This window comes from Bos taurus, chromosome 25 (assembly GCF_002263795.3).
Source record: "Bos taurus isolate L1 Dominette 01449 registration number 42190680 breed Hereford chromosome 25, ARS-UCD2.0, whole genome shotgun sequence".
Taxonomy (NCBI): domain Eukaryota; kingdom Metazoa; phylum Chordata; class Mammalia; order Artiodactyla; family Bovidae; genus Bos; species Bos taurus.
The window spans coordinates 28,511,093-28,525,153 of NC_037352.1; the positions used below are offsets into that span (position 1 = coordinate 28,511,093).

The 14,061-nt window shown below is 40.6% G+C and overlaps 1 protein-coding gene across 4 annotated transcripts in view; it reads left to right on the top strand.

The window, feature by feature from the left end:
* The window catches only part of TYW1 (tRNA-yW synthesizing protein 1 homolog (S. cerevisiae)), a 145,965-nt gene extending 132,314 nt beyond the window's left edge, over positions 1-13,651 (top strand). For 3 of the 4 annotated variants that reach the window (XM_059881376.1, XM_024984983.2, XM_059881377.1), the window contains one exon: positions 10,393-13,651. In XM_059881376.1, the coding sequence (XP_059737359.1) occupies positions 10,393-10,614 (222 nt within the window). In that variant the 3' untranslated portion in view covers positions 10,615-13,651. The remainder of the gene's footprint in view (positions 1-10,392) is intronic. The other variant, NM_001192753.2, reaches the window with a different exon arrangement.
* Positions 13,652-14,061: the final 410 nt, after the last annotated feature.

The following is a 14,061-nucleotide window of genomic DNA, read 5'->3' on the forward strand; positions in this document are numbered from 1 at the left end:
CAGTCTGCAAACTGGTAAGACCATGATGAGTGCAACACACTTTGATCATTTTAGTTCAGAAACTGTGAACTTCTTTCAACATATTGGCAATACCCCATTAGAGTGGATCTCTGCCTGTGCAAACCAAGTGGTGGGTGTATGCACGGCTTGCAGAATCTACATAGCGTAACTCTTAATTGTTTAAAAACTAGACTTTATATTTTAGTAGTTTGAGATTTACAGAAAAATTGAGAAGATAGCACAGAGAGCTATTATATACCCTGAATTTGCCTATTATTAAATATGCCAAAGCCTTTGACTGTGTGGATCACAATAAACTGTGGAAAATTCTGAAAGAGATGGGAATACCAGACCACCTGATCTGCCTCTTGAGAAATTTGTATGCAGGTCAGGAAGCAACAGTTAGAACTGAACATGGAACAACAGACTGGTTCCAAATAGGAAAAGGAGTATGTCAAGGCTGTATATTGTCACCCTGTTTATTTAACTTATATGCAGAGTACATCATGAGAAACGCTGGATTGGAAGAAGCACAAGCTGGAATCAAGATTGCCGGGAGAAATATCAATAACCTCAGATATGCAGACACCACCCTTATGGCAGAAAGTGAAGAGGAACTCAAAAGCCTCTTGATGAAAGTGAAAAACCTCAGATATGCAGACACCACCCTTATGGCAGAAAGTGAAGAGGAACTCAAAAGCCTCTTGATGAGAGTGAAAAAGTTGGCTTAAAGCTCAACATTCAGAAAACGAAGATCATGGCATCCGGTCCCACCACTTCATGGGAAATAGATGGGGAAACAGTGGAAACAGTGTCAGACTTTATTTTTCGGGGCTCCAAAATCACTGCAGATGGTGACTGCAGCCATGAAATTAAAAGACGCTTACTCCTTGGAAGGAAAGTTATGACCAACCTAGATAGCATATTCAAAAGCAGAGACATTACTTTGCCAACAAAGGTCCGTCTAGTCAAGGCTGTGGTTTTTCCTGTGGTCATGTGTGGATGTGAGAGTTGGACTGTGAAGAAGGCTGAGAGCCGAAGAATTGATGCTTTTGAGCTGTGGTGTTGGAGAAGACTCTTGAGAGTCCCTTGGACAGCAAGGAGATCCAACCAGTCCATTCTGAAGGAGATCAGCCCTGGGATTTCTTTGGAAGGAATGATAACCGAAGCTGAAACTCCAGTACTTTGGCCACCTCATGGGAAGAGTTGACTCATTGGAAAAGACTCTGATGCTGGGAGGGATTGGGGGCAAGAGGAGAAGGGGATGACAGAGGATGTGATGGCTGGATGGCATCACTGACTTGATGGACGTGAGTCTGAGTGAACTCCAGGAGTTGGTGATGGACAGGGAGGCCTGGCATGCTGCGATTCATGGGGTCGCAAAGAGTTGGACACGACTGAGCGACTGATCTGATCTGAACATCTTATATTGGTATAGACCACCTGTATTACAATCAGTGAACTAATACTGATACATTATTATTAACTGAAGTCGATAGTTTAGATTTTCTTAGGTTTTACTTAGTGTCCTTCTGTCCTAGGATCCCATCCAGGATAACATTACATTTAGTTGTCATGTTCCTTTATGTACCCCTTGGCTATGGCAGTTTCTCAGACTTTCTTTAATTTGATGACCTTGGCAACTTTAAGGAGTACTCATATTTTGCAGAGTGCACCACTACTGAAATGTGTCCAGTGTTTTTCTCATAAGACATGCATTGTAGGTTTTTAGGAGGAAGATCACAGAAGTAAAGTGCCATTTTCATCACATCATGTCAAGCTCCCTTTATCTTGACCTTGATCCACAAGCTGTGGTAGTGTTTGTGAGGTTTCTCCCCTGTAAAATTATTCTTCCCTCTCCTTTTCTGTAGGAAAACTATTCTTTCCCCTCTCTCCTTTGGAAGGAAGCCTATATTCAGCCTGTATCAAAGGAGTGAAATTTAAATATATGCACAAATTATTTGGAATTCTTCTACATAGGTTTGTCTCTTCTTCCTATTTATTTATTTTTTCAGTCATTTTTATATCACTGTAGACTCATGGGTACTTATTTTATAATTTTGGGTTGTTATCCATTCAGCTTTATTACTTTTGCTCACATTGTTCTAGCTTTAGCCACTAGGAGTTCTTTTAGTTGATTCTAATGTTTCTTTTACGCCCATTAATACGTGTGTGTGGGAGGGGGTGTGTGTGCAGGGTGTCGGGGGTGGGGGGGGGTTGTTCATTTTGATCACTTTCCTTTCTGGTACTTCAGGAAACTTCCAGGCTCATCTTGGATATTTCCTACCTCAGTCCCAGAGTCAGCCATTTTTCTCAGGAGCTGTGGCTTCTTTTCTTGGAGAATGGTGTTAGAAATCAGAAGGTGAAGATGTGCTCATTGTTTGGGGTATTGTTTGTTTTAGGCCCGCTTAGATGACAGAGCAAAGAAATATATATGTACATATATGTATACACTAACTTTCGTATATACACATGTAGGAAACTATTTCTGTATGTACCTTTTGTATCTGTGTTAAGCTGAACATACTGTTGTCTCAAACTCTTATTACCATATAACTCATTCTGGCATCCTCTCCTTGCTTATTTGTAAATTCACACCTCCAAGAACGAGAATCGAATCCTAGCTCCTGTTATCAGTCAGCTATTTAATTGTTCAACTTCAGTATACGTATATGGCAGTAACAGAATTTTTAACCCTAGCATACAACGTTTATATGTAGTTTCTTTTGCCTTAAGTCTTAGAGGCTCCACTTATTTTCAAAATTACTTAGGTCAGTACCCTTCCCACTGCCTTCCCTTCACTGAAGTTGTTTCACTAATTTGTAACTTAGTTAGATTCTCTTGTCACAGTCTATACCTCTTCCTGGTTTCCCCTGACCTCCTACATGATTTTTTAAACTTAAACCACATACTTTAAGGTTCAGTATTTATGCTATAAAGTCCTATAGATTTTGAAAAGCACATATTGTCATGGAAACGTGATTGAACATTTTTTCTTATGCTTGTTTGTCATTGGTATATCTTTGGATAGGTGGTCAGATCTTTTGCCCATTTTTAAACTTGGCTAGTTATTTTGTTATTGTTGAATTTTTAAGAGTTTTTAAAATGGATTATGAATATACATCATTTATCAGATATGTTTTGCAAATATTTTCTCCCAGTCTATATGACTTGACTCTTCATTCTCTTAACTGTACCTTTCTCAGAACAAATATTTCTCATTTTAATAAAGTCCAGCTTGTCAATTTTTCTTTTATGGTTCACGTGATCAGCAAATAGAGACAATTTCACTTCCTCTTTTCCAATTTTGATAGCTTTTATTTTTTTCTTGCCTGATTGCTCTGCCTAGGACTTCTGGTACTGTACTGAGCAGAGTGGTGAGAATAAGCATCCTTGCTTTGTTCCTGATCTTAGCAGAAGAGCTTTCTGCCTTTTGCCATTGATTATAGGCTTGTCTTATATGGCCTTTATTATGTTGAAATATGTTTCTTCTCTTCCTAATTTGCTAAGAGTTTTTTTCATGAATGAATGTTGAATTTTATCAGATGCTTTTTTTCTGTTTCTTTTGAGATGATCTTACAACTTTCAAACTTACCTTAGACCTAAACATAAAATAGAACACTGTGAAATTTCTAGAAGATAACAAAGGGCATTATTCCCTTCCTTCCTTCTTCTCTCTTCTTTTGCATCTTCATTTTCAAAACCACTTGTTATGGCTACCGTAGCCCCCATTTAGCTCAAGCATCTAGCGCGACTTGATTTAATCAAAAGTGCCAAATTCTCAAGAGAAGTCTTGCCTATGTATGAAGTTGTATCATCTCTGAAGAGATAATTTTACTTCTTCATTTCTTGTTTGGATACATTTTTTCCTTTTTCTTGCCTAATTGCTCTGTCTAGTACTTTCATATATGTATGCCTGTTGATCTAATTGATTTATTGTGTTGATCAAATCCTTTTTTAAAAAATTAGTTCTGTTTTTTCTGTGCTGGGTCTTTGCTGTGGCACGTGGGCGCTCTCTGGTTGTGGCGAGCAGTGGCTGCTCTCTTGTTGCCGTGCACAGGCTCCTCCTGGGTAGCATGGGCTCTAGGACATGGGCTCAGTAGTTGTGCATGGACTTATTTGCCTTGCAGCAACTTGTGGAGTCTTTTAGAGCAGGGATTGAACCTGAGTCCCCTGCATTGGCAGGTGGATTCTTAATCGCTGTCTTACCAGGGAGGTCCAAGTCCTTTGTTTTTGTAGTTATCTTTTGTGTGGTTGTTCTGTTGAGTAGAATGATATCTCGCACTCATACTCACTATTGAGTATGAGATATTGAAGTCCCCAACTGTTACTGTAGAACTGTCCATTCCTCCCTCAATTCTGTCAATATCTGCTTCATATATTTTGATGATCTGTGATTAGGTACATAAATGTTTATAATTGTTATATTGTCTTGCTGTATTGAACCTTTTACTGATATGTAATGTCTTTGTCTCCTGTAACTTTTTTGATTTGATGTATTTTGTGTGATATTAGTCTAGCCACCCCTGCTTCCTTTTGGTTACTATTGGCATGGAATAGCATTTTTCATCCTTTGCCTTCCAACCTATTTGTGTCGTTGGATATAAAGTAAAGCTCTTGTAAACAGCATATAGTTGGATTATGGGTTTTTTTAAATCCATTTCTCCAATCTCTTGTTTTTTGATTGGAGAGCTTAATCCATGTACACCTCTGATCAGAAGCAGAAGTTAATAGTCAGAAGACAGATATCCAGTGTTTGAAGGACAGAGTCCTCAGTGCCCATTCTATCTCCCACAGGTTGCATGCAGGCTGCTCCAGTAACGTGTTCACCGCTGCCTGCTGTGGTGGTGGTGGGGGGCGGGGGGTCCTGTCTAAACTGAAATCGACTGAAATTAGGTGCAATTTACAGTCCAAACTTTCCCCTCAAAGTTACAAACTTTCAATAGACTTCAGAGTCGCTAAATAGTTATGTCAGACAAGATTCTGCCAGTATAATTTTTGTCTGGGTTGAGAGAAGTATTCTTAATGCTTCCTATGCCACCATCTTCCCTGAGTCCTGTACTCTTATGTTTTAAAAGTTTATACTTAGTTTAATTCTGAAATTAATTGACATTGCTGCACTCCTTCAACATAATACAAGGAGTTACTAGTACTCTTTCCTGCAGTTAATGCATATATTGATGATCCATGTAAATCCTATTTGCAGCCTAGTTTTTACTGCTGGGTGCAGTTTTCCTTCTTGATGACGTAAGTGGTAAACTTAGTCTTTTTTCCCTCTAAAACATCTTTATTTCATTTTGCCCTTGCATGAGGAATTTCCTTTCAGCACTTTAAAAGTGTTATTTTGTTGTCTTCCAGCATAATCTTTCCATTATCTTGTAGCATCTTTCACCATCAGTGAGCTGTCTGGTGTCATTCCTTAGTATCTGCTGATAAACTCAACAACCAGTAACATTTATTAAGGTCACTTTGATTACACTATGCATGCATTAATTCATTGACTCCTTACAAAAATCTTATGAGTCATGCTATTTTCCCTCATATTCCAAAGGAAGAATCTCAGGCTAAGAAAGTACAAATCTTGTCCAAGCACAAATAGGGCGCAGTTAGAATTCAATTCCATATCTTTCAAAATACAAAGCCTACTTTTTAAAAAAATTATTTATTTTTGGCTACGTCAGGTCCTTGTTGCATCATGAGTGAGCTTCACTGTGGCACACAGGCTCTGCAGTTGTGGCGCGTGGGCTCAGAATTGTATCGTGCAGGCTTAGTTGACTCATGGCATGGGAGATCTTAGTTCCACGATCGGGGATTGAACCCCCGTCCCCTGCACTCGAAGGTGGACTCTTAACCACTGGACCATCTGAGAACTCCCACAAATCCTACTTTGGACCACTATATTATGCTGTCTGTCAAATGCCACAGAGCAGTCAGAAAGAGGGTGGGGAAGTGGAAGTCTCCCTGGGAAACGGTGTCGATTCCCCTCCCCCACTCAGCAGGCACCATCTCCTCCAAGATCATCATCACTGAAAAAGTTTTTGCCGAATTTGAGGCCCTGTAGGTAATTAAGCACTGATCACAGAGGCCTCCCTTTTGGATGTATTATAAGCTCACAGTCTGTAAAGGGAGGGGATGAAGAGCTGTCACCTCCCACACCTTCCCCTCTTGGAATGAGAAGGGAACTGTATGTCTCCATTAAGGTTTAGTGCAGTGTTTTCCTTACAAAACCTACTGACTGAATATTTCCTCCTCTGTTACATGTGGAACTCATTCTTATCGGAGGCCCTGAGTGTTCCGGGTAATTACTTTCAGAAGAATGTCAGAGAAAATTGGCAATTTGGTGACACTACCTAGAGGACTTAGTGTTACTCCAGCAGAATAGGGGATTAAGATGAAAACTCCAGAAACTGAGTTTCCAGATAAAAATGTTTTAATTGCCCTTGGATAGATCTAGAAAGCAGTTGCATTGTGGTTTTACCTCTCAAAACGGTTCCCCAGGCAGCTTGTGCCATGGAAGTGCTGCTTATCACCAGTAAACTCAGAGGAAGATGGCCCAGCATCTCACTGTGGCAGGGAAGTCAGGTCACTTTGAAGTCTGTCTTTGGGATCTTGGCTTCCTTTTACCCAGAGAACAGACAATGCATTTGTAGCCACAAAGGTGAAAACAGAACTTGTAACTCTGGGAAATTCAGAAAGCAGTGATGTGGCACCCTTTGGTGTGTGTTGCAAAATGCTTTCTCCCTCTAATGGCCCTGCACTCCCTCTGCTCCTTCCAGTTAACATGTATCAGTACTTCTGAGATCTGAGGTCTGACAGAGCTCCTCTTCCATCCCTTGCTGCTGCTGCTGCTGCTAAGTCGCTTCAGTCGTGTCCGACTCTGTGCGACCCCAGAGACGGCAGCCCACCAGGCTCCCCCGTCCCTGGGATTCTCCAGGCAAGAACACTGGAGTGGGTTGCCATTTCCTTCTCCAATGCATGAAAGTGAAAGTGAAAGTGAAGTCGCTCAGTTGTGTCAGACTCTTAGTGACCCCATGAACTGCAGCCCACCAGGCTCCTTCGTCCATGGGATTTTCCAGGCAAGAGTACTGGAGTGGGGTGCCATTGCCTTCTCCATTCCATCCCTTAAGCAGTGCTTTCCTAGTTGTTTGGTTCCTGAGTACTACTGTATGTTTGGAGGAGCCAACTAGAAAATAATTGATACTGAAATCACATAAAAGCCCTTCTGAAGAAGTGTGAAAATGCAAGTGGTATGTGTGATTCTTATTTTTGTATCATTGTACTTTGTTCTCTGTATGTGAACTTTGAGGTGAGTTTATTTGTAATTCTGCATAGATTTGCCTCTTCCCTTACAAAGCTGGGTGACCTCATGTCCCTGCATACTTAACCTTAAATTTTATGATTTGAGGTTTCATTCCTCTATTTAGGCAGCTCTGTCTTTCAGGTTTATTTGTGTGCCAGTCATACTAAAATTTGCCCTTTTAGCTTCTGCCTTTTGCATGGAACACTTTGACTTTTTCTGAGCTATTATTCAATGTGATTATTCTCAGATTGTTTTGAGAAGGGGGCATGTGTCATGAAGCTTTGTCTTAGGACTCTTATGTCTCAGTGTTCGTTTAAGAGTGACCTACGGTTATAGACTTAAGGTTTATGTCCCTTGAAAATTCCTGTGTTGAAGTCCTAAGTATGGCCTTATTTGAGATGGAGTCTGTAAGGAAGCAGTGAAGGTTAAATGAGGTCAAGGGTGAGGCCCTGATCTGATGGGTTGGTGTTCTTATTAGTAGAGACACCAGAGCACCCCCACCCCAATCCCCTGCCATGGAACCTTAGTGGAGAAGATGGCATGTGGAACCTTAGTGAGAAGGGGGCTATCTGCTGGAACTTTCACCTTAGATTTCTAGCATCCAGAACTATGAGGAAATAAACTTTTATGATTTAGGACATGCAGTCTGTGTTATTTTGTTACACAGCCAGACAAACTAATACACTAACCTTTTCTTACACTTATTTGATCTTCTAGTTTGTTTTCTTAGACACTGGCAATCTAAGAAGAGTTGTCAGATGTTAGGTTATAATTGTCATATCCTTGCAACTAATTTCTTCCCTTTTAAGACCCGGTAAAGTTTTGTAGTTAGAAGAGACCAGATCTTCAAACTGTAATAGGAGTTAGGAAATCAGTGCAGTAGGTTGCAGCTGGCAGTTTTTTAAATGAAATACATTGCCTATAGTTTTGTGAAAGTTGTATTTCCAGAGTATGTATGTATGACTGCGTGTACTAGATCAAGATATAAAATGTGTTTCTTACTGTAGGTTGTGGTAAAAGATTTTAAATCTGTTGCTCTAATCTAAGATAATCTCTTCAGATATCCACAGGCAGGTGAATATTGTTAGAATTTGAAGGAAAAGGAGGACCAAGATTGTGGACTCTGAGGGTTCAGAGTTCTGGCCTAGAGATCTGAACCCCAAAAGGGAAAGATACAGGGGAGAGGAGAATAAGTTAGGTATATTCATGAAACCAGCAGTCTTGGAGGGTGGGGATGGATGGGTTAAGTGACTACAAAGGCCAGTATAATGTGCTCTTGTTGGACGAGTTCAGGGTACAGTGAGGTTCTGTGGCAGGGGACTGTCATGGTCATCCACAGGGATTCAGGAGGACTTCCCAGAGCAAAGGGCATTTATGAAGAGACTTGTTGTTTAGTCACTAAGTCACGTCTAACTCTTTTGAGACTCCATGGACTGTAGCCCACTAGGCCCCTCTGTCCATGGGATTTCCCAGGCAGGAATACTGGAGTGGGTTGCCATTTCCTTCTCCAGGGGATCTTTCTAATCCAGGGATTGAACCTGCATCTCCTGTATTGCAGGCAGATTCTTTACTGCTGAGCCACCAGGGAAGCCGACTTGAGTCTTAAGTCAGCGTTAATTAGACAGACAAAACAGCATGGGGGTCACATGAGGGGTTAGGTAGCTCATTGAATAGCCTCCAGTTGGAGATTAGATATTTAGACCGTATGTCCTAGGTAGCAGGGCTCCATTCTGCTATAAACATAGTCATCTCAGGCAGTCTGCAGAAGCTGGCAACAGCCAAAAGTGGACTCAGACAATCAATCAGCTGGCAGACTGTTGCCGAGGATGTGCCTTAGGGCAGTGCCAGGATGTGGCTGTGGAAATGCAGCAAAGGAAGAATCAGTGAGGCCTGACCATGTTTGGGGTGTAAGAGGCCAGGGAAGGGAGGGGTACCTTTGACTCGTTTTGAGGTTCAGCACCCAGGGAGAACACTCATTACTTTCCTAGCAGTAGAGAACATTCAAGAGCAGTCAGCTTTGGGAGGGAAAGTGATGGGGAGATGTGGATCTTACATCTTGAGTTGCAGGATTCATAACGCTCTTAGGGCAGCTTTTCAAGGAATGGCGTCACTAGAAGAGCATTTTTCATGATTCATAGGTAAAGTTTTCCATTTGTTTGGCTTTTTTTTTTTCCCTTTAGAAAGCTCCCAACTGTTGGGTAAAATATTAGATGTTATTTAAATTCAGCAGATTTTATTATTCTAAATCCAGGAACCTATATATTTTCAATATTTTTCTCAGCTAGAACATGAAATTGTTACTTACCTTGACTCATAATCAGGTTTTTAAAAAAGAAGGTGGCAAAACAAAGATTTGTCTGTTTATAAATCAGGTATCAATGTATTATATATTTACATGATGAAATGCCAGGTGGTTGCTTTGAATTAAAAGCCTTCGCAATTCAATTTGTACTTCCTTCAGAGCCTCCTCAACCCACTCTGTTTTCTTTATTCATGGTCATTATTCTACAGTGACTTTTGAGAAGTAGTTTCTTAGAAAAGAGTACAAATTGGATTATTTCTCTTTATTGGATTGAAATTCTTAACTAGGCTTTCTGTTAATGAACTATGGTATCCATGTTAGGCAAAAAAAGGCTAGTTGGATTCTTTAAGTGTTTTGGAATTGGAGTCATCCATGAAAGCTTCCCTAACAACTCAGGCAAAATTTAGTAACAACCATGAGAATTCATACGAGGGAAAAAGTGGCAACAAGAGGAATTTGAATTACACATGATAATGCCAAAAAACTTCATTAATCTTCTTCCAGTGATACTGCTCAAGATAAACTTGACTTTCAGTTCTGGGATATATTCTTTATTCAGCAATTGGGTCTTCCAGGCCCAGCACGGCAGTGGTCCTAAGGAAAAAGAAACTCCCCTTTGACGGTTTATAGAACATTCTGCTTTGATATGGAACCGTGTCTGGAGCGTGAAAAGAATTTTCTTTAACATGATAAGGAGAAAAGATCAGGCTTGTTTTTGATGTTCCAACACTGATTTGACAGTCTTTACAGCTATTTTCAGTTCTGACCTGACTCCTTTTTCTCTTGCTAGTTTAAGATTGGCAGAGAATGGTGGACGTGGATCGATTACAGCCGCTTCCAGGAGCTCATTCAGGAATATGAAGATAGTGGCGGATCAAAAACTTTCAGCGCAAAGGATTATATGGCCAAAACTCCTCACTGGGCTTTGTTTGGTGCCAACGAAAGAGGCTTTGATCCCAAGGATACCAGATATCAGAGAAAGAATAAATCAAAGGATATTTCTGGATGTTGACATTGTCTGGATTTAGGATACCGAAGGACACAAACCGATGGCTGCAGAAGGTTCTCAGACTCCACTGTGATTTTTTTCCAAGGACAGGTTATACAAATAATATTTCACATAGAGAAGGGTGTGAGGAAGAACATGAGGCCACAAGTCATGTCCCAGGGCTCAGGAGAGAGCAGCCACACTGGAGTGCCTGGGACTTGGCCTCACCATCTCTTTCCAGCACTCAGTCCCTTTTCTGAATTTACTTCTGAAAGAAAATCATCTTGAGGGGGAAGTCCATAAGCATGATTAGTTTTGAATTACAACTAGGAAGACTCGCTGGAACGCCATCCATGGGAGTGTTGTACAGTGTGAATTTCTGTTTCTCTTCCCTCACTGTGGGCTATTGGTCTTCTGTCGATTGTACTTCCTTGAGATCCACGTGTCTGCTCACCGTAAGCTCTCCATCCCTCTCTTACGTCTGAAGATAACACCTCCTGAAAATAATTTAAATTGTCATTATTCTCAATTATTTTAAATACCACATAGATTTCTTTAAATTTTTGCTTAGTTCCAACCCTTAAGAAATTGAATTAGATCTAGAACTGTACTAGATTTCATTGTTCCCATACAAATTGCCATAGAAGGTAGCATGTAAGCTAGAGTAGAATAAAATCTTCTGTAAGAGGCATTGTCATAGGATGTCACTGAATAATTAGTCTCACACACTGTGAAACAGTGAGTACAGTTTGCTTTTGCTTTGAAAAGTCAGCATGTAAACTCATCACTACACTTGTAGGTTTCCATCTTCTTTCACTCTGGTGCCCTAGCTGCTTTCTGCCATGTGTTTTTTAAGGCTCAATTTTTTTTCTAGTTGAAAATATCACTAAACACTCAGTACTTTTTTTTACAAGTATTAGTTATTTTAAAAATTCCTTTATCCTAAAAATCTAATAAATTATCTTTTGTAAAGACTTGGACCACACATTTTCTTTTGAGAGCTTATTTTAAAGATGCTTCTAGTCCTGTGTCTCTAAGCCCCATCAGACCCAACCCCCGCCCCCCATATTCTCTGCTGAAGTTAATAATGATATAATCTACCTACTCATTTGTTGAAAACCGGGCACTGCATTTATATCTGAGTGATAGAGTCAAAACATGTCTCTCTGTTGTGCCATACGGTGAAATGTGATGTCCTTCTTCAGCCCACCACAGCTTCACATCCCATGTGCTGTTAACTCCTGAGACAGACAAGGGACGGGAGTGATCCAGGCCAGCGAGGCAAGATCTCAGTGGAGCTCGGATGTATTAGTGGTCCTTGAACAGAGATGGAAAATCACCATGAAGTCGAACAGTGCTGTATGGTAAGAGCTCACGCTGTGGAGCACACAGATGGGCTGCTGTTCGTGAAGTTAACCGAGCACACAGCTATTGGAAACACTTGCTGCTGTGAGGAGCAGGGCAGGTGCCAGTGCCTGTTTGACTTTGGACTGTCCCTCAGCCTCCTTTTCAACCGGGCACCTCTGCTTTTACTTTTCATGCATTGAGGTTCTGCTCACAATTTAATTTGAATGAAAATATTCTGTTGCTTCAAAGGAAAAACACACAACGAACCTTTCACCTCCCGAATGAACCCTCCTGATGCCATTAGCTTCAAGTGCATAAATGAGCAGTTTTTCTCCCCCTGCCATCCAGGAAGTGTTTGCTTTATATTTTTAAAAATAGCATGGCATATTAATCCTGGTTCACAGACACAGCAGAAAAATTTAAATGCCTTGGGGAAAAAAATACAGTAGAATCCGTGTGAAAAAAAATTCAGTGTTTGCTGAGCAGTATTCAAGTAGAAGAGATGCAAAGGTTGAATGTTCTTAGAAGGTGAGCTGCTTAGAAAATAGCATTCTAGATGTCCAGTGGAAGTTCTTGTTGGAGTTTGAGCCAGTGATTCCCACATTCTGCTGAAAAACCAGCCAGGTAAAAATAGTTACAAAATTCTAGAAAAATCATTATTCAAGGAAAATCCCTTTACAAGATACTAAATCATGTTGTCTAAAATAATTAAGACAACAGGAAACAGATCAACTTCCAAAATGACAGAGTAAGAACCTCAGTGAACTTACTCTCCCTCTAAAACAGTGAAAATATGAGCAAAACAACTGAAACCCGTGACCCGTAGCATGTGCGCTTAGTCACCCAGTCGTGTCCAACTCTGTGACCCCCGTGGACTGGAGCCCGCCAGACTCCTCTGTCCATGGGATTTTCCAGGCAAGAATACTGGAGTGGGTTGCCATTTCCTCCTCCAGGGACTCTTTCTGACCCAGGGATCAAACCTATGTTTCCTGCATTGGCAGGTGGATTCTTTACCAGTGCACCAGCTGGGAAGCCCATGAACTGTAGACCTCTTGACAGTTTAACCAAAGCTTCACCATGAGCTGAAAATCATCTATTAAGAGAAACTACTGAACCTCAATGAAAATTAACAGTTTACTTCTCATCAGAAAGCATAGAGGCCAGAAGACAGTGGGATGATGTCTTTAAAGAGCTGGAAGAAAAGACTTCCTACCAAAAATTCTAGATCTAGCTAAATTTTCCTTCAGAATTAAAGAAGAAATTAAGACATTTCCAGATAAGCAAGAAGTAAGAATTCATCACCAGCAGACCTGCCTACAAGGAGGAGTCCTCAAGCCTTAACGAAAATATGTTAGCCACTAACTTGAAACCATGCAAAGAAATAAAGAGCATTGGTGGAAGTACCTATGTAAGTTTTATAAAAGACGATATAAGTGTATTTTTGTTTGTAACTCTCCTGTCTGCTTTATAAGACAATTGTGTAAAGCAATATTTATAAAAACTGTGTTAATGGACTTAGAATGTATAAAGATGTAATTTGTATGACAGTCATAGCACAAAAGGAGGTGGGGAGGGGAACCAAGTTATATTGGAGCAAGTCTTGATTACCCATTGTTGAAATTGAGTGTGTTTCCAAAGTGAATTGTTTTAAGATGCTAATTGTAATCTCTAGAATGGCCACTAAGAATAAATTTTTAAAGTTACAGTAAACAAATTTTTTGCTTCCAGTTTCAATGTGTGGATTTTTAACCCTCACACCAAACAGTTTTCCAATACCAGCCGGGTGTCCTCCATTTCAGCTTAATTCTGACATTGTCTGCCTGGAGGTAGCATCAGATCCCACGGGTTAAGTGTTCTGCCCCCCAGCTTCAGATGCCAGTCACAAGTCCACTTTGTCAACTGTGCTTCTGATCAGCTAGAAACACAGGTGTAAACTGGAGGCTCCCTTGGATTTGATTAATGTGCTAGAGCAGCCCACAGAATTCAGAGCAACATTTCACTTACTAGATTACTGGTTTATTATAAAAGGATATAACTCAGAAACAGCCAGATGGAAGAGATACAAAGGGCAAGATATGTGGGAAGACAAGGCTTCCATGCCTTCTGTAGGCACACCGCTCTCCC